Source organism: Primulina huaijiensis, chromosome 15, assembly GCF_012295235.1.
Source record: "Primulina huaijiensis isolate GDHJ02 chromosome 15, ASM1229523v2, whole genome shotgun sequence".
Lineage (NCBI taxonomy): Eukaryota > Viridiplantae > Streptophyta > Magnoliopsida > Lamiales > Gesneriaceae > Primulina > Primulina huaijiensis.
In genome coordinates, this window is record NC_133320.1 from 5,017,830 (window position 1) to 5,037,167 (window position 19,338).

General features: G+C 36.0%; 2 protein-coding genes across 3 annotated transcripts; both read right to left on the bottom strand.

The window, feature by feature from the left end:
- Positions 1 to 204: 204 nt before the first annotated feature.
- LOC140959470 (uncharacterized) lies at positions 205 to 4,350 on the bottom strand. 2 transcript variants are annotated; one of them, XM_073417299.1, is made up of 2 exons: positions 4,206 to 4,350; positions 205 to 2,330 (listed from the first exon to the last, which is right to left on the bottom strand). In XM_073417299.1, exon 2 carries the CDS (start codon positions 2,297 to 2,299, stop codon positions 344 to 346), a length of 1,956 nt encoding a protein of 651 aa, XP_073273400.1. In that variant the 5' UTR covers positions 2,300 to 2,330; positions 4,206 to 4,350; the 3' UTR covers positions 205 to 343. The 2 variants fall into 2 exon arrangements, with proteins under 2 accessions (XP_073273400.1, XP_073273401.1); XM_073417300.1 differs by having other exon boundaries at positions 205 to 2,322; positions 4,206 to 4,340.
- An 11,007-nt stretch (positions 4,351 to 15,357) lies between these two features.
- Positions 15,358 to 16,883, bottom strand: LOC140958286 (F-box/kelch-repeat protein At5g26960). The gene has a single exon (XM_073415675.1). The coding sequence runs from the start codon at positions 16,843 to 16,845 to the stop codon at positions 15,595 to 15,597; it is 1,251 nt and encodes a 416-aa protein (XP_073271776.1). The 5' UTR covers positions 16,846 to 16,883; the 3' UTR covers positions 15,358 to 15,594.
- Between the last annotated feature and the right edge of the window lie 2,455 nt (positions 16,884 to 19,338).

The window sequence follows — 19,338 nt, forward strand, 5'->3', positions numbered from 1 at the left end:
TAATATGCAATATTTGACCCCGTGAGCTGTTAGAATGAAAATTTTATGTTACCATTAATATTTATATTAAAAATTTTATGTTACCATTAATATTTATATTAAAAAGTTGATTTTCTTATCATGTAAAAATAATGTACATGATTATAGCGAGATATGCACTTGCAAGTTGCAATTTTGGGGGAAAAAACATAGAAGCAAAATAAGTGAACTTAAAACGCTTTTTCCACTAGGATTGACTATTAAGCAACATCAACGAGATGAAATGCACATAAACACCACATTGAACACGTTTTTAGTCTTTCTTTCTTTCTTCTTTATTCATCAAACTCCCTCGACATTCAACTCAATGAGAAGGGGAAGAAACAAACTGTCGGGGTAAACTAAAAATATCTCTCTCTTCAAAAGGAGATGCCCACTCCCGAGAGCCGCCATTGTTTGGTTCAGAGGAAGATACCCTCTCCAACAACTCCGGATGTGATGCACCATTCTCATTGGGTAGGACTGGTCTAGTTGCAGAATTGAGACCCACACTGTAAGGAAATGAATCATATTTACGAGGAGCATTGTTTTGAATGGCATAGTTTGGAGCAGTCCGTAATCCGTTAGGCCTTGAAGACGATAATAACCCGCGATCCAAACTCCAGTCTATGTTAGAGTAATCAAACTGTGGTATGGAGTTTCCGGTTGTCCAGTCCACTGAGGATGAAGATCCAGACGAGCCATTGATGCCAAGCCCAGAGAAGAGTCCGAGGGACGAGGCAGGAACAATTGTTGGTGACGCCCCTCCTCTACTCCACGAGCCATTGCCCCTTGTAATCCCTTGAGAATCCATTGAGCTGCTGCGGCCCGGCATAAATTGCTGCTGAGATTGGTAATGGAGTGGGTTGTACATATTTGAACTACCATCGTTGGAGCTCAGATTTCTGGTGACAGCAACAGGTGGCACTAACCCAATAACCTTCCCTGTTTCGACACTCTTAGGATACCGACCCATAGCTGTACTCGGAGGAGATGAGCTAACATTGGAGATAGGAGGCTGCTTCAGATTAACGGACTGGGGTCGTTGCATCACAATGACTGGCTCTCTCACTGATCCAAGCTGCAAACTTTTTAACTCGTTTCCAACAGCCATATAACGGGTTTCTGTCTTGGCTGGAGGAGGAGAAGACTGTAATGATGATGGTAATGAATAGGAGACGGAAGGATTAGATCCTGCAGTAGCCCACATTTTATCTGATGGGACAACAATCTGCTGCGGTTTAGCCCACTCCAAGTTTGGTGGTATTTTTTTCAATGGCTGAGTGCTTTTTCCAGGATCGGCTGACGAGCCTGCTCCTACTGCAACTTTGGTATAGTTGAAATCCTTTTCATCCCTTTGTTGTATGCCAGATGAAGTTGGTCTCACTTGCGCTCTGACTGCATTCTGTATAAGAGTCATTGGTATCTTACCGTTGGCTGCAGTAGGGGGATCACCCATTGCTTCAGGCTTGGGAGGAGTAGTTGGAGGCTCTTGCTTCTGCGTTTTTAATGTTTCTTCGGCCATATCAAGGTCACCCTCAGAGGAAACTACAGCTCTTTCAATCTCCTGCTTGGACGCCTTGTACCTTATTTCCATGTCCGAAATACGAGCAAGCTCTTCTGATATGTCAATTTTCAAGTTACCCCCACCGTCCAAATTATGTTCCCTGTGCTTTTCTTCATCACCTCCTTCAAAAAGCCAAGCTACAGATTCCTCTACTCTACCTTCATTAAGTATAAGAGCCATTGTTGCTCGTTCTTGAGAGAAACCCATGGCAACAAGCTGATGAGCAAGTGCTTCTAGTTTTCTCGACATAAGATAGCCACTGCAACGTTCATGCAGTTCTTGAGCTCGTCTCTCCTTCTGACGCTGATGTTTTTTTTCATTCTTCTGCCGTATTTTTTCTCTTTTGTCATTTTCACCTCCAGGTACCGACTCCTGACGAGGTACAGGTTGAGGTGCTTTTTCTTTTTGGTCTTCTGACTCACCGGACCAGCTGCCATTATTGGAAACAGAATCATACTCGGTGCCGGTCCCAAATGAATTCCCAATATGATCATCCATTTCATCTATGTTTCGGAAACGACCATTCACATGAAACGGACTGGCAGAAGTCCCTGGTGTTGTCTCAAGTGTTTGGAATGCTCCCAAAAGAGGATTGTATCTAGTTGCAGATATCCCGCCACTGGTGTTAACATGGCCCGAAGGCTTAGAAGAACCCTTTGGAGGTTCCTTCACAGCCTTTTTGTCTTTAGACTTGGATTTCGATGCTGGAGACATGATCTCAACTTCGAGTTCTAATTCTGCCACACTAGAGACAAGTGTTGCATCAGCCGTGAGCCATCAACAGACAAGATTATAATCTCACCACTCAAATTTCATATTTTGTAAAAATCACGCGTATTTCAAAAAGTGTCATAAAATTAAAATCAATTTTCAGCGTGCAAAATACAGATTATCCATCCAAAACTCAAAGTAAATAAATAATTTTTAGCACATTCCATACATTTGATATCTTATGAATAACTTCAGCAAAAACGTGAAACAAAAAATATGAAATTAGAATGAGAGCCAAGACCTATATTTAGAGTTCTGGTAAGAAGATAGAAAATGAAAAGGGTGAAGCCATGTGCATGCCTTATCGGATGTTTGTGCCTTGCCATTAGGTGCCATACACCTTGCTGTGCCTAGGAGGGCTTAGAAACTTATCTTCACTAACAACAAAATTATTATTACTTTAGAAAAAGAATTCAACTTTCACCATACAGCATTAACCAAGTTAGTAAGCTTAATTAGCTATCATAATAACCTAATTTAGCCTAACAAAACTCTGTTGTGTAAAAAAGTTTTATGGTTCATTATGCACCCAAATGCTTCCACTTGTTCTGGTGTTTTAACGAATTTTAAGAAACTAAGAGAAAAAGAAAGCAAAGGCCAGATTCACAATTTAAGTTAATCATTTAACTTTGGACATACCTAATTAATCCAGTATACTTTATACACATTTCATCAATTTGCGTGATACCTGGGCATTTTCTACAAACAATTTTTCTATATTACAAAATAAATAGAAATTTGACTATCCACATATTTCTTGATTTCAATGCAAACTTGAAAAAACATCTCGACAATCTTTTGTAGGCTTTCTCCAAATTGTCCTGAACAATACCCTAGCCATGACTTTGATAGCTTCATGCATAACATGCAAGTCCAAAATGTTTTACTTCAAATGTTTTCTCACATTAAAATACTCATTAGAAACCTATCATCGTGATCTATCTCCGTATCTTATAATTGCATGAAGGAAAAAAATCAAAACTTGAATCCTAGAATGTTCGTATAATATCCACCTCACATGGATGCAAATACATCTAAACTCGACAATAGAAAATGGCTTTAATAATACGTCCAGATTTGTTGTATCAAGGTTTTTGAGATCATTAACCCGTTGCACAGAAGGCATCAGTGTTTTACTGATACTGGATCATAGTAATTCCAAAAGAGATTACTCGCGCTATCTTTGTCAACATGATCTAACAAATCATCCTTTTGTTAAATAACTCAACATTGACTTTATGCTGTGTTTACAACTCACTACATATCATACTTAAAAACGACATTCATAATTTTCTCTTCACCCCACCTCATTCATCTTGGCTAAAATATTTATCACATAATAATTATAATATAAATCTACTCCCACAATCTCCATGCTCCCAAGTCATGCTGTGAAAGAGCATCAAACCACTGAATTAATTCACATCTAATAAATGATCAAAACTATTAATTCAGCGTTGAGGTCCAAACCGAAAATGAAAATAGAACCCAATACAAAAATCAAAATTCAAATCGAAATTCCTTAAAAAGCCAGAAACACATCAAATTTCACCAAACACCACAAAGAAAACTATCATCCACTGATAAACACATCAAATTCAATGCATGAGCAAATTCATCACATTAATTTGATTACAACCGAACAAAAGCACGCCAATCCACGTAAATCAATAGGCAATGCCAACGCAGATCAGTCAATCCAATATACAATTACTTAATCAATAAATTACCAGACAGCAATCAATAACCGAGCGCAAGAGGAAAAAGCACGAAATGAATACACGTCCCTCCCAACCCTAGCCATTCCCCACCGATCACAAAATTAGATAGCTAAGTGTGGGGGCGTCACCTGAAACGAATCGATCGATAGAGAAATCCAGCGAGGAGTGCACGATCGTTGTGGAAGAACGGAGGATTTGTTTTGGCGAAAATCAACGAGGAGAGTTGTACAGCGAAATGTGCGTATTAAAGGATATTGAAAGAAAAAGGCGAGTGACAGGCAATGCGAGGCTGATAAAGGAAACTCAACAGACCGGATTAGGGTTTTTTTGCCCTTTCATTTCATCCGGTTTATACAAATTTTTTTTTTTATTACGACGTACGCTGGGGAGGGAGATCGAACTCGAGGAGGGAGCCAGCTTAAACTGGTGGGTGAGACCATTGGGCTAAAGCCCGGTCTCCGGTTTATACATTTTCAATTTTACTTTTTATTAAAATTTTTATTTTTGGAACTTAGAAAAATAATAATTGATTTTTTTTTAATAACCAATTATCGAACAATATAAATATATATATAAATAAGATAATTTAATATATTTACTGACACGAAATAATAACATTTACTAAATTTAGATAAAGAAAATCTGTAAAAATAATCCGTTAGTAAATTGCACATCTAACATTAAAGACTTTCGAATTAATTTTCTAAACATTCTTATACAGTATATTAAGAAACAAATCGACATTTAATCAAATCAAATCAAATATGAAATGATTTTATACATCAGTAACTACGATTTTAATTGTAAATTGGATACGTGGGTTTTTTTTATTATTAATTTTTTTAAAAATATATATTTTAAAAATAATTTGAGTTGAGACTACTCAAAACGTCAGAGTTAAGAGCGGACATGCATTATTTTGCAGCGTTCTCTGGACACAGGCACACAGCAGCGGGTGCTTCCACCTTGGTAGCATGGGCAACGTCCACTGCTCGGTTTTATTTTGTTACCCGTTCTCAAAACTTTCACAATTTCTAAAATTATTTGCCTACAATTTCTTTTTCTTTTTTTTTACACTTCTTCAATCCAAAATTTTTCTGTCAAGTTTATTTAAAATTTTCCTATATACGAAATTTTCCCTATATCCATAAGTTTATTAATTTTTTTTCTATATCCGAAATTCCCCCTATATTGGAAATTTCTTCTCCTTAATGACTACTATCGATGTGCTTTTATATTTTGGTGGTCATGTTATTGTCGATAATAGATCGATCAAATATAGTATTTTTTTAATATTAGATCGACACGAGTATTACGATCCATTAATTTTTTGGAGTTTGATCAAGTTGTGTATAAAATGTTAGCAATCGATCCAATGAAGTTACTATGAAGTTGTCAACAAAATATTCATTTATGGAGAAATTATATTGGCATGAAATTCAAGTGAATCTTGTTGATGATGACACTTTAGAGTTTACAATGCAATGTCCCAATATGCATATGTTGCATTCATACGTGGAAACAAATCCAAATGATCATCATGTTGGTTTTAGTGAACATGAATCATATGTTCCACACATGTTAGATTCAATAATCAACCCGATACTTCTACATCTGGGGCTTTATATGAGCCAGAAGCATATGTTGCACACGTGACTGGATGATTGAGCAATATATAAAGTGATTATGGAACTGGATCGTGTGATCAATATATGACCGGCCCGTCTGAACCAAATCCAGAAAGACATAATTTTGTAGCAAACAATGGTGGCTTAGATACGGGAGCTCGTTGTCCGGATATGGCCACTAATGATAATGTTTGTATGAGTGATACTGAACCGGAGATTTCACATAGTGATTCCGAAGAAGAAGAAAAAGAAGTGAATGTGGACGAAAATGTGAATATGCATGCTAATATTGATGAGGGGACATCATCTCGTCAACCACGTCGTGAAACGTTGTAGAGGCAAGTCGTACCATTTCTTTCTAGCACTTCTGAAATGCCATCATTTTGTAATAAATTTTTTGGGGAAGAGCCTCCTGATTCTGTCGGTGTACTTTTTGAAATGCGAACAAGCTACTATAATCCGCAGACAGGAGAATTATGCATTAATATGCTTTTTAAGGATAAAAAAGATCTGATTGCATATGTGAAAGATTATTTAGTTAGAGTTGCAAGGCGTGAGTATTATGTCGTGGATATCACACTCATTTTGTGGAAATTAAGGTAAAAAAATGATTCTTCTATGATCATATATCGATGGGGTCTTCGAACTTCTTTCAAGTAGTAAACAAGTTATTGGAAAATAAAAAAATATGACGGGCCTCACACATGTATATCTACCAATATCGGTATAGATCATCACAACTTGAACAATGATATGGTGGCACAAACACTATTGGAAGTTGTAAGGCCCAAGAATTGTAGGTTGATAAGATGAGATTATGAAGTTTTGCATGGAAAGGACACCGTCCCCGCGCCCCATCTTCTACCGCACCCGCGGTTGTAACTCATGAAACGTGAAGAATTACAGTAGGGTCACCGCACCCGCGGTCCAAGACGTACCGCACCCGCGGTCGTCGATTTTGAAATGTCAAAGGATTGCCGTAGCTTGAGCGCACCCGCGGTGTAGAGGTAGCGCACCCGCGGTGCTCTGTGCGAGAAATCCACCTTTCCTTCTCAAGTTGACACATGGCATGATATATATATATATATAGACTTGGTGCTGATTCAATTCTTCCTCTTTCAGCAGACCAGCAACGAGAGCTCCACTTTTCCTCTTTTCTTCAACACTTGGTTGTGACAAATCCGTTTAATCAAATTACGATCCGAGACTAGATTTGTGCTCCTCTCTTCAATAGCTTCGTAAGGATGTAAGTCTTGTTTATTTCCTACCTGAAGTGAAGTTTAGATGTTGGGGGAATTTGATATGATTGAGATTATGTGTTCTTATGATTATGGTGATAGTATATTTGAAACCGGATCGAAGTAATGATACCGTATGCGATTATTACGATTTTCCAGTATATATGTGTATGAAATTATGCAGATTTTCAGAGTTTGAAATGTTTATGATATTGATTATGATTTGTGATTTAGTATCGATTGTTGTTGAGTTGATCGGTATCGCAAGATTACGCCGTTATGCCGTCGAATTGTATCGAGATTGGATATTGAACCGTACTAGTATTGGTTGGAGTTGGAGATTGATCTTGTGATATTTGACATTGCCATTTCAGATTTATATTGACAAGATTCGACTTCAAGATTTCGATCACGATAAAGACTGAACAACGGAAGGTATAATTCAATGTTGATTCGGGAAGATACAACTCGAGTTAGATTCGACTTGAGTTTCCCTAAATCACATACTAGATGATTATTACCTTGTTATGATTTATTTATTGATTTATCTTAAAGCATTGAGATAGGAGAGTCCTTGGTAGATTAGCCAAGCCGGATGTTCGGTTGTGTCGATGGGCGTAGGAGAAGATTCACTCCTATTGTAGACATTCGATACAGAGGACCGAAGTCTGGGAATAAGACGTACCTCCACCCCGATTGGGAGCGTAGGTGGGAGACTTGTTACATCTTATTCACACCGGGATCCCTAGACTTAGAGTCGAGTCAAAGATATGAATTTGATTTACGTTGTCTGATTTAGATTAGTTGTGTTTCATAGACTATGGAACATATTCCTATTGTTTACATTAATGATAGAATGTTCATGATTTATCTTGTGTATATGCATGTTTACATTGTTTTATACTGGGATTTATTCTCACCGGGGTTTCCGGCTGTTGTTGTGTCTGTATGTGTGCATAACAACAGGTGGGGCAGGATCAGGGTCGAGACGAGGATGAGTGAGAGATGATAGCGTGGCGATCACGGGCGTAGCAGAATAACTAGTTGTTGTATTAGACAGTTATTAATACTTTTAAAGACTAGTTTGATTGTATGAATGAAACAAGACATGTATTTGCTTGTAATGAAATGCAATAAATCTTATGTATGTGTAGTATATTAAAAGTAAAATTTTGACCCACATTTTCTAACAAAGATTCAATTAATCCCAAAAAGAATTGAGTTAGAGCCCGGGTCACCACAGAAGTTGTACGATGTGATCTTTCGTACGAGATTAAGTATATAATTGAAAATGTTAAAGATAAATATGGAAATCAAATCTCATATACGAAAGCATGGCAAATTATGAAACTTGCAGTGAAAATTGCTTATGGTACATGTGAGAACTGGGTGCAACCACTTCCAAAATATATGTGCGTCATGTCCAAATATAATCAGGAAACAATTGTGGAGTGGAAACACCGAAGCGATGAAGACATTGAACTATGTTTTCTGGGCATTCAAGTCGTGCATAGATGGGTTTCGGCATTGCCGAAAAAGTTATTAGTGTGGATGATACACATTTATACACAAAATACAAGTATAAAATGTTTGTCACTCTGGATGCGAACAATCAGATTGTACCGCTAGCATTCGCCATTGTAGATGAAGAAACATCTGATTCCTGGAAATGTTTTTTGGAGAATCTTGGTCGATATATTGTTTGTGATGCAAATGGTGTGTGCTTAATTTCTGACACGCATAAAGGAATTGTGCGAGCAGCTGATGATCTATCATATTTTCGATCTCCTCATGGTGTGCATTGTTTTTGTTGGAGACATTCTGCTCAAATTTTAATTCTAAATTCAAATATGTTTATTTGAAAGATTTATGCTAGGAGGCAAACACACAACATCAAATTTGTAAGTTTGAAGTAACAATTGAGGCAATCAAGAACAAGAACATTTTCGCGCATAGGTATTTGGCTGGAAAATCTCCAGAGATATGGAGTATGGCCTATAACGACGGTTGGAGTCGTGGGATGATGACAATCAATATATCGGAGTGTTTAAACAGTGAGTTAAAAGGCGATCGTGGACTTCCTATATCTTCAATAGTATACTTGACCATTTTGACGTGCATACAGTACTTCATTGTGTGACAAGAGGTAGTCGTATGATTCATAAAAATCAGCTATGGTCAAATTATGCATCTCTGAAATATAGGGAATGGACGAGAAAATCAGTGAAAATTTTGTTGCCAAATATGATGTACAGGAGCAAACTGCTTCGGTCGTGACTAGAGGAAGGCCAAGTCGTGACCAACATATGCAAGTAGTGAAATTATCAACCAACGATTGTTCATGTGGTAAATAGATGATTTTTGGCATCCCATGTTTCCATGCTATTTGCACCGCTAAATGATACTCGTTAGATCGCACATCACTTGTGCAGTCGTGGTACAACATGTCTGAGTACCTAGCAACGTATGAGGGAATTTTTCAACCTCTTGTAGATGAACGATACTGAGATCCACCCATGTTTGAGTTGCACCACAACCCGGTTAGACGTGAAATAAGAAGAGTTGGTAGTGACAGAACAACTCGATTACGAAATGAGATGGATATGACAATAGTTAGAGAAAGACAACAAACTAAGCATATGTAAAAATGTTTAAAAAAGTTAAATTCTTATAAATGAATATGCATTTTGTATTAATGTTGATTAAAAATTAATTTTAATGAATATTAAATTTTGAGTGTTTTTGGGTGCTGGGGTGCACTGGGGTAGGTGGAAGGGCCCGTTGGGGCGCGTTGCTCTTGCTAAAGGGCGCGCTGAGGTGGGCAGAACGGCCTGCTGGGGCGTGTCTGTCTTGGCCAGGCACGTTGGGGCGGGTAGAAAGGCCCGTTGAGGAGCTTGTCTTGGCTAGTCGCTACTCGTGCGCATTTGCTTCGGGCTAAAAGCTCTTTCCTTGCTCCTGCAACACTTGAATGAGATTATGATATCCCCAAACATGATTATCATGCCCTTGTTAATATTAACAAGTCTTTTATTCGACTTTTTAAAAATTAAATCAATATTTATGTAATTAAAAAATATATAAATCTTAATTATCAAATTTTAGTGCAATATATAATAATTTAATTGATACAATGATACAAATATCTTCATGTTTCAATTAGAAAAATATCAATTATAAAATTTCAACCAAAATAATTCTCATCAAAATTACAATGATACAGATGACCTCCAGTTCCACACTCAGGTAGATTACGTTTTCTCGTCCCTCTGCGCAATCTAGTATCTTGATTAATAATATTTTGCTCATTTGAATAATATGTAAAAATAACAGGTGAAATAACATTTCCCCCGGATCACATAACATGAAAAAGTAGTTGTAGACCAACATTAATAAGATTTGAAAACTATGGATATTTGACCAAATTAGAGTTTGATAATCATAGTCAGCAAACGAATGTTGACCATCACCTGATGGATCAGATGACTCTGTATTACCGAAAAAACTTGTTGGTCCAGATGGCCGTAAATTATCGAAATCACATGATGGATCAGATGGCCATGTATTACCAAAAAACCAGATGGACCAGATGAGACTATGTTATCGAAATGACCTGAGGGACCAGATGAGCATATGTTATCTAAAATAGCTGAGGGAACAGATGCTACTGTATTACCGAAAACATCTGATGGTCCAAATGACCATGTAGTTTCATATCCAACAAAAGGTCATACAATATTAAACTCAGCTGATGGACCAATAGTGGTAAATCTACTTGATGGCCTAACCAAGTTACTCCCCCACCCTAATGATGACTGACACGAATAAGGAGAAGATGTACTGAAATTTTGTTGGACATTATGTTGTTCGGCAACATTATGATACGAATATGATCAAAAACCAACCCCATGCACTGTAGGATATAAAAGGCGGATAGTTATGCGCTCATACCATTGAAAATAGTCGTCATTAGTTTGCCTCAATCTCCTGTGTCGTTCTCCTTGGAAAAAATATCTAAACTTTCTATTTCATATAAGAATTGCATTTTGATGATATTCTTTCTATTTTGTGTTGCGATGACCGATTTTCGTGATATTATGAAATTCATCGTTATCGAGAGCAGACACTGGAATAGATTGTCGTATTTTGAACTATCTTGTCACCCGATTGTGACGATGTATCGCCACGATTTCAAAGCAAATGAGAGGACAAAGACATCGTCGTATTTTGTCGTTGTGTGAATCAATAATTGTATTTACATCAATGTCATTTTTCTTGTAAATTATCCAGTTAAACTGCACCAAAAAAATTTAAATTTTAAAATTCATATAATTTTACATAATTTAAATGATTCAAAAATACCTCATTATTGTTCATACGATCCAAATAATCCCTTATAATTTTTACGGCATGAGTTAGTGAATGTGTGTAACTAAACACATTTTTCCACCTATAATTTAACAAATATGATTATATATTGAAATTTTTTAAAATAATTATATATTATATTTGGACAACAAATTAAAATATTACTTTGTACCATATGAAGCAACAGGAAAAATATCATCGGATTGACTTGGAGGCACAACAGTTATTAAGCCATCTCGGTCGGGGTTAATCTATTTAATCCATCTTCATGCCCATATCTGCTACTAATAATAAAAACAGTTAAGAATACATATGTTGTATTAAATAATGAAAATACAATTTTTATAACTGCTGAATATATAAAAGTCCAGATATTATAGATTTTTCTATACGTATTGCATTGCGGTATATGAATGCTAAAACTGCATTTCCCCAATTATAAGATTTCACATGGTCAATATCATGCAGTAGTTGCAAAAACATAAATCTAGCCGAATCTCCTTGATAATCCGAGAACAATATTCCTCTAATAATCATCAACGCTACACAACAGATATATTTCATGACGTCTACTTTCGAATTATTATCATCAATAAGGGTAGAAATGCAGTAATCGTGTAGTGCAGTCTTAGACAAATGACCACCTTTAAAATGCGATGATGATGACGCAAATCCAACAAATCAAGATATATATGTTGTCATTGGTCAACTGTATGTGAAACATCTATTCCAGTCATTGGGTCACCATCAATTGTTAGACATCAAATTATCGAAACATCTTGTAACGTCACAATCGCTTCACCACATCTAAAATAAAAAGTGTGTGTATTGTGTCGCCATCGTTTAACAAGAACAGTAATCAAATGATTGTCAAACACTCGAAAACCGCATTGTAAAACCCCATAAAAGCACATGATTTAGTAAGCAAAGACACGATTGTGTAAATGATTTCCAACATATAACATCCAAACCAGATTGTATGATCGTTTAACTCTTACAATATCATCAACAATTTCAGAAGAAATTGTTGATGACATATGTGTTGCTTGTAAGCAGAGAACACCGAGATCTTCTGGACCAGGGACGTAGCCAAGATTTTAAAATAGGGTGGGTTGGACATTGAAAATGTAAATTTTTTTAATGTATTTTTTAATTTTTTTTGTTATATTTTGTATAATATGAACTAGATAAATTTTAAAAATCATCTTATGAATTTAATATATCAAGATACATGATAAATATTATTTATAATAATGAACTTTTAAAATAAATTCATAGTAAAGTAAGTAAAAAAAATTGAATGTACATATGACATTATTCATTCAAATAATTTAGTTATAAAATTTTGTACTCTAATAATTATCACTTAATTTGATTATTATTTAGTATTTATATATTTTTAGTTTATTCAATATATATATATATATAAAGTGTAGAATAAGAATGAGTAAGTATATAAATTAAGATAACCACATAGATATAAAATAAGCTCAAATGCTATATTATTTAAAACTAATAGAAATCCATGTATAAAAATTTTGTTCAGTGACTAAAATTCTTAAAATATTGCATAACTATATATACACATTAATCCCGAGACTAGGCTGGGCTAAAGCTCACCCTAGCCCCTAGTGAAGCTACGCCCCTGTTCTGGACCTTGATTTTCTGTCATTCTGAAATAAGTTGTCGAAACAATAAATTAATACAAAATATTATAATAAGAAATAAAATAACACATATAAAATTTAATTGAAAAAGTTAATAAGCATAAATTTAAAAAATAATATTTAATATATGTACAAAATAAAAAAAAATCAATTGGTCGGTGCAATAATTGTCTCTGCTTGGTAGAGCGATCGAACCGTGGTGCTTGAACTGCTGTGCGGTTTAAAAGATTTGAGTTGCACCATTACTACAATCTATAGCTTTTAGTAAAACGGCAAACGCTCGGTCCTACAATTGGTATCAGAGCCAAGGTCACGGGTTCGATTCCCATTGATTGCAAGGAGTGCAATTATTGGGAGGGAGATTGTTGGGTATAATAATTGTCCCTACTTGGTAGAGCGATCGAACCGTGGTGTTTGAGCTGCTGTGCGGTTTAAAAGATTTGAGTTGCACCATTACCACCAGCTATAGCTTTTGGTAAAGTGGCAAGCGCTCGGTCCTACATCAATCATCACATTTCATACAAACAAATACTTATTTTTGTATAGATAATACTTTTTATTCTTTTTTCGTTTGATTATTTTACTCTTCCTCCGTTTTATTTATAAGAAAATTTTTGCCTCGAAACAGGACACTGAAAAAGCTGTTGGGCTAGCTGTAGCCTGCAGCGGACGCTACACACTTGGTGGCGTTTAAGGGTGTCAATTCGGGTGGGTTGGGTGGGTCGGGTCGAGCAATAGTACTATTCAAAAATTGATCAACCCGAACCTAACCCGAATCCGAGCCAACCCGAAAAAACTCAACACGAAAATTTGAAAGTCTAATTGTAGAAAAATAAAATATATTTACTAAATCAAATAAACATTTGTTTAGAAAATAAAAAATTTTCAAAATAAATATTAATACATGAAAATTTATGATATAAATATACAATAAATTTTTTTTTTCAGACATACAATATATAAAAATGTAGCCAACATTTATTAATTATATATTTTTTTTAAAAAATTATAATTTTCAGGTCAACCAACCCAACCCAATCCGATCATTTTTTTCGGGTCAGCTATCGGTTTCAACCCGATCTGACTCGAACCCGAAAACCCAAAACCTGATTTTTTTTCGGGTTGAATCGTTTCAGGTTGGTGAGTTGTGTCTGATTTTGACACTCTTAGACTGACGTTACTACAAAACGCTACCATACATATTATTTTCAAAATATAATTTTTTTAAAATTAATAATAAAAAAACCGTGGATACGTAGGAAAATTTTGGGAAATTGATTTATAGCTTTTTTGCGTTTATATCACTCTTAGAAAATTGTTTTATAGCTTTCTTGTGTTTCTGCTGACGGATGGACTTGATCCATACACGTAGTTATAAGTATTATTCATAAAAAAATAAATTTTTTTGGATCAAGTCAAGTTGGAAATATATATCACAGAATTAACTTATAAAACCGTCTCATAAGAGTTTTCATGTTTTATAAACAATAATACTAATCTTATCTCATCAAAGAAGTTGATTTTCAAATGACAAGACTACCTCATAAAATTTGCACATTGCTGGGAGTGCGACATACTGATAAATTTGGAGACTATCTTGGTCTCCCTTCTCTATTCGGCCGTAATAAACAAGATGTTTTTCGGAACAAGATGAATGGATGGAAATATAAATTCTTATGTAATATTATTAAAGTTGGTTGTTCAACCTCTTCCTTCTTATGTTAATGAGTGTTTTTGCTTTGCCTTTGTTATTGTGCGAGGAATTTGAGCGCATGATAAACTCTTTTTGGTGGGGAAAGACAAGCGACAGGCCGCCTAGAAAAAAGGGTTAGTCGGTAAACCTAGGCGACAAGGCTGCCTAGACGGTTAAGGTTTCTAATTTTTTTGGGAATATGTCTGTTGTGAGACGATCTCACGAATCTTTATCTGTGAGATGGATCAATCTTACCGATATTCACAATAAAAAGTAATACTCTTAGCATAAAAAGTAATATTTTTTCATGGATTACCCAAATAAAAGATCTGTATCACAAAATACGACCCGTAAGACCGAGTCACACAAGTTTTTGCCTTTTTTTGGTCTTTTAATTTAAATTTAATCCAATTTAAAAAAAAGTAATTCTTATTAGTAGATCTCTTGAATGACGATCTCACGAATCTTTATTCGTTAGACGGATCAATCATACTCATGTTTACAATAAAAGTATGGAGCATAAAGAACAGATTTAATATTCATTCCATCATAGATCAGTTCAGACCAGCTTGTTCATTGGAAAACTCCTCTAACTTCTTATGTTAAGTGTAATGGGTTTTGTCAGGTGCATCCTTAAAATTCTATTGAAAATTAAAATTTTATTCTATCATAAATTTGATAGAAATGTAAAGAAATATTAATGTATGACTCAGAAGCTTTGAAAAATACTATCAAATACAATACTAATTCCAATTCTTTGACCCTAAAAATTATTTAACAATTAAACTTGGATTAAGGCAAATCCTTAATTACACCAATCATTCAATTTTTCTTTTTTTTTTTTTTTTTTTGGCCTCGAGACTGTAAACAGTCAAATGCTTCAGGTTCACGCACCCGTGAACGTAGGTAGTAGAAAGAGTACTAACTCAACATTCAACGCAAACACAGGCGGCGCGTCGGATCACCTCAGGCAGATCCGCCACCCTACTCCACTCCCCGGCGGCGATATCATACAACAGCACCAATCTCTCCCTGAACCCCCTCTCAAGCCTCCCACTCCGTCGCAGCAAGTCATCGATGCAGCCCACCACCTGTATCAAGACCACCTTCTCCGCCACCCCGACGCAGCTGAACCTCACTGTGCTGTCCACACGAACCTGCGGTGGCACCGGCGGACATTTCAACCTACACCATTCTCCGAAGCTTTTACTTTTCCTAGACCCGTTGAATTTCCAGAACGAGAGCTCCACCGCGTGGCTCGAGAGGATGTAGATGTGTTCGTTCGCAGAGCACGCCGCCACCACGCAGCCGCCGCCTGGGACTGCTCGGCTTCTCAGCCATCCACGCGCAGCTACGTCGTATAAATCCATTGAGCTGGCGTAGACATGCGTCATTTCTGCCCCAAGTGAACCACCGTCGTTCACGGACGCGCCGCCGATCTTCAGCCCTCCAATGACATAAAACACCCCATCCACCGAAGCTCCGATGCATCCATACCTTTTCCTCGGCGCGTCAGACACCACACGCCACGCATTCTCATCCGGGTCATACTCCTCAACCGTCGACAATCTCGCAGAACCACCGGATACGTATATCTTCCCTTCCACCGCTGCGGCGGCAAATTTCTTCCTCTGCAAACCCATCCCCGACTTCGTGACCAAAGTCCCAGTCCAAGTATCGCACCGGAGCATCGCCGTCCGCCCGATGACATAAATCTTCCGGCCAATAGACACCAATCTGAAATGCGAGAACAGAGAAAAATTAGAGCCACTCCCCAAATCAAATCCATTTCCATCGCTCGAAAGAACAAAAGACGACACTTTCCACAAAGGACAATCCCCAGCATCCAAGCGAAGCGTCGCCGTGAAAAGGGCAGAACTGGAGATCGAAACGCAAAACAGTGTGCTGAAGACGAGGTGGTGGCGGATGCGGAGAACATGAAAAGTGGGAGAGTTAAGAAGATATCCCCATCGGCGACAGACGAAAGGGATAGAAGGGAGGGAAGAGTGCGGCACTCTAGATAGACATTCGAGGAGCAGGTCATCCGGGAGGGAGGAGATGGTGGTGGTGCCGGCGGCGGTGGAAAGGGGGGAGGGGTGCCGGTGGGGATCGGGGAAGCAAGATTTCATCAGCCATGAGAAGTGTCGCGAACTGCAGGTTTCGGATGACGATGGCATGCGATTGATGATGTTCAATCTGCGTTGCTGTTATACGATAAATATGGGTTTCGTTAGATTAATAATTTAATTATTTCAATATTTAATTATTCGGAAACTCGAAAAAAAATTCCCAAATGTTAAAATTAAAAAATTACAATAAAAATAAAAATCTCAAACTCACAAATATATTAATCTACACACTTTATAAAATTTTCTCTCTAATCAATTGTGATTTTCTTCACACATTGAGAGACCTATTTATATAATTTCTTTGGAAATAATCTAAAAATAAATACATCATTACACATATCATCACACAATAATTTTCAATATTCACAACTCTTATTTTCAACATTCAAATATTCTAACTCTTATTTTTCAACACTCCCTCTTATGATGATGATCATGATACAATGATTGTATTCATTACATGTTTTATACTGTCTCGTTAAAAACCTTACTAGGAAAAACTTATTGGGATAAAAACCACAGTAAGGGAAAAAGAGTACAATCACGTAAACTCTCCCTCATGTTAACACGAACGATTCTTCACAAATTTCGTAGATTGCGCATCCCAATGTTATATATATGCTTTCTGAATATTGTCGTAGGAAATGACTTTGTGAAGAGATCTGATGAGTTTTTACTTGATTGAATGTAACGAATATCAATATCTTTATTATTCTCAAGTTCTTGGGTGAATGCAAAGAACTTAAGAGGAATAAGTTTAGTTATATCGTTTTTTATATATCTCTCTTTCATTTGAGCAACACATGCAACATTATCTTCGTATAGTATCACATGCTTCTTGTCAAATGATAATCCGCATGAGATTTGGATATGTTCGGTCATTGATTTTAGCCACACACATTCACAACTTGCTTCATGTAGTGCAATAATCTCGGCATGATTTGATGAAGTTGTTACAAGTGTTTGTTTTTGTGAACGCCAAGAAATTGCAGTGCCTCCACGAGTAAATACATATCCGGTTTGAGAACATGTCTTGTGTGGATCAGATAAGTACCCATTATCAGCATAACTAATTATACTTTCATTGGTATCTTTTGAATACAAAAGTCTCAAGTCTGTCGTTCCTCGTAGATAACGGAATATATATTTAATTCTGTTCCACTGTCTCTTTGTAGGATATGAGCTATATCTTGTCAATAAATTTACAGCAAAAGATATATCAGGTCTTGTACAATTTGCAAGATACATAAGGGCATCGATAGCACTTAGATATGATACTTCTGGATCAAGAATAACTTCATCATCTTCACATAGACGGAATGAATCTTTTTTTATGTTTAATGATCTAACAACCATTTGAGTACTTAAATGATTTAATTTATCCATATTAAAACGTTTAAGGACATTTCTGTATAATTTGACTGGTGAACAAATATTCCACATTCTCTGTATTCAATTTGCAAACTCATACAATACTTTGTTTTTTCAAGGTCCTTCATTTCAAATTCCTCCTTCAAGTACGACACAACTTCTTGAATTTCCTTATTCGTTCCAATGATGTTTAAATCATCAACATATACATCAATAATTACGCATTCAGATGTTGTTTTCTTAATGAAAACACAAGGGCATATTGAATTGTTTACATATCCCTTTTTCATTAAGTGTTCGTTTAGCCGATTATACCACATTCGAACCGATTGCTTTAACCCATATAATGATCTTTGCAATTTCACAGAATAACATTATCTGGGTTTTGAACTTTGTGCTTCAGGCATCTCAAATCCTTCAGGGATTTTCAAATATATATATACATATATATATATATATATATGTATGTATATGTATGTATGTATGTATAGATACATCCGTATAAGTAAGCTGTGACAACATCCATAAGACACATTTCTAAATTTTCAAATATCGTCAAACTAATCAAATACAGAAACATAATTGCATCCATAATAGGAGAATACATTTCTTCATAATCAATTTCAGGCCTTTGAGAAAAACCTTGTGCAACAAGTCTAGCTTTATATCTTACTATTTCATTTTTCTCATTTCGCTTTCGAATAAAAACCCATTTGTACTCAACAGGTTTTACACCTTCAGGTGTAAGAATTATATGTCCAAAAACGTTACGTTTATTTAGCGAATCCAATTCAACATGGATGAAATCTTTCCATTTTATCCAATCATGTCAATTTTTACATTCACCAAAAGATTTTGGTTCATGATCTTCATTGTCATTTATGATGTCAAATGCCACATTGTAAGAAAATATCTCATCAATTTCTTTATATCTTTTCGGTTCCATATTTTTCCAGTATTAATATAATTGATAGAGATTTCACGATTCTCATCAGTTTGTGGTTCTAACAGAACCTTTTCATCATCATGTATTTCTGCAGGAATATCATTCTCTATTTTGTGCTCATCGTGTTTCTCTATATTTTTTCATTTTCAAGGATTTTTATTCTTGGAATCGATTGGCCTTCCACACTTCTAGCGTTTAATGACATCATGAGTGTCTTCAATTTG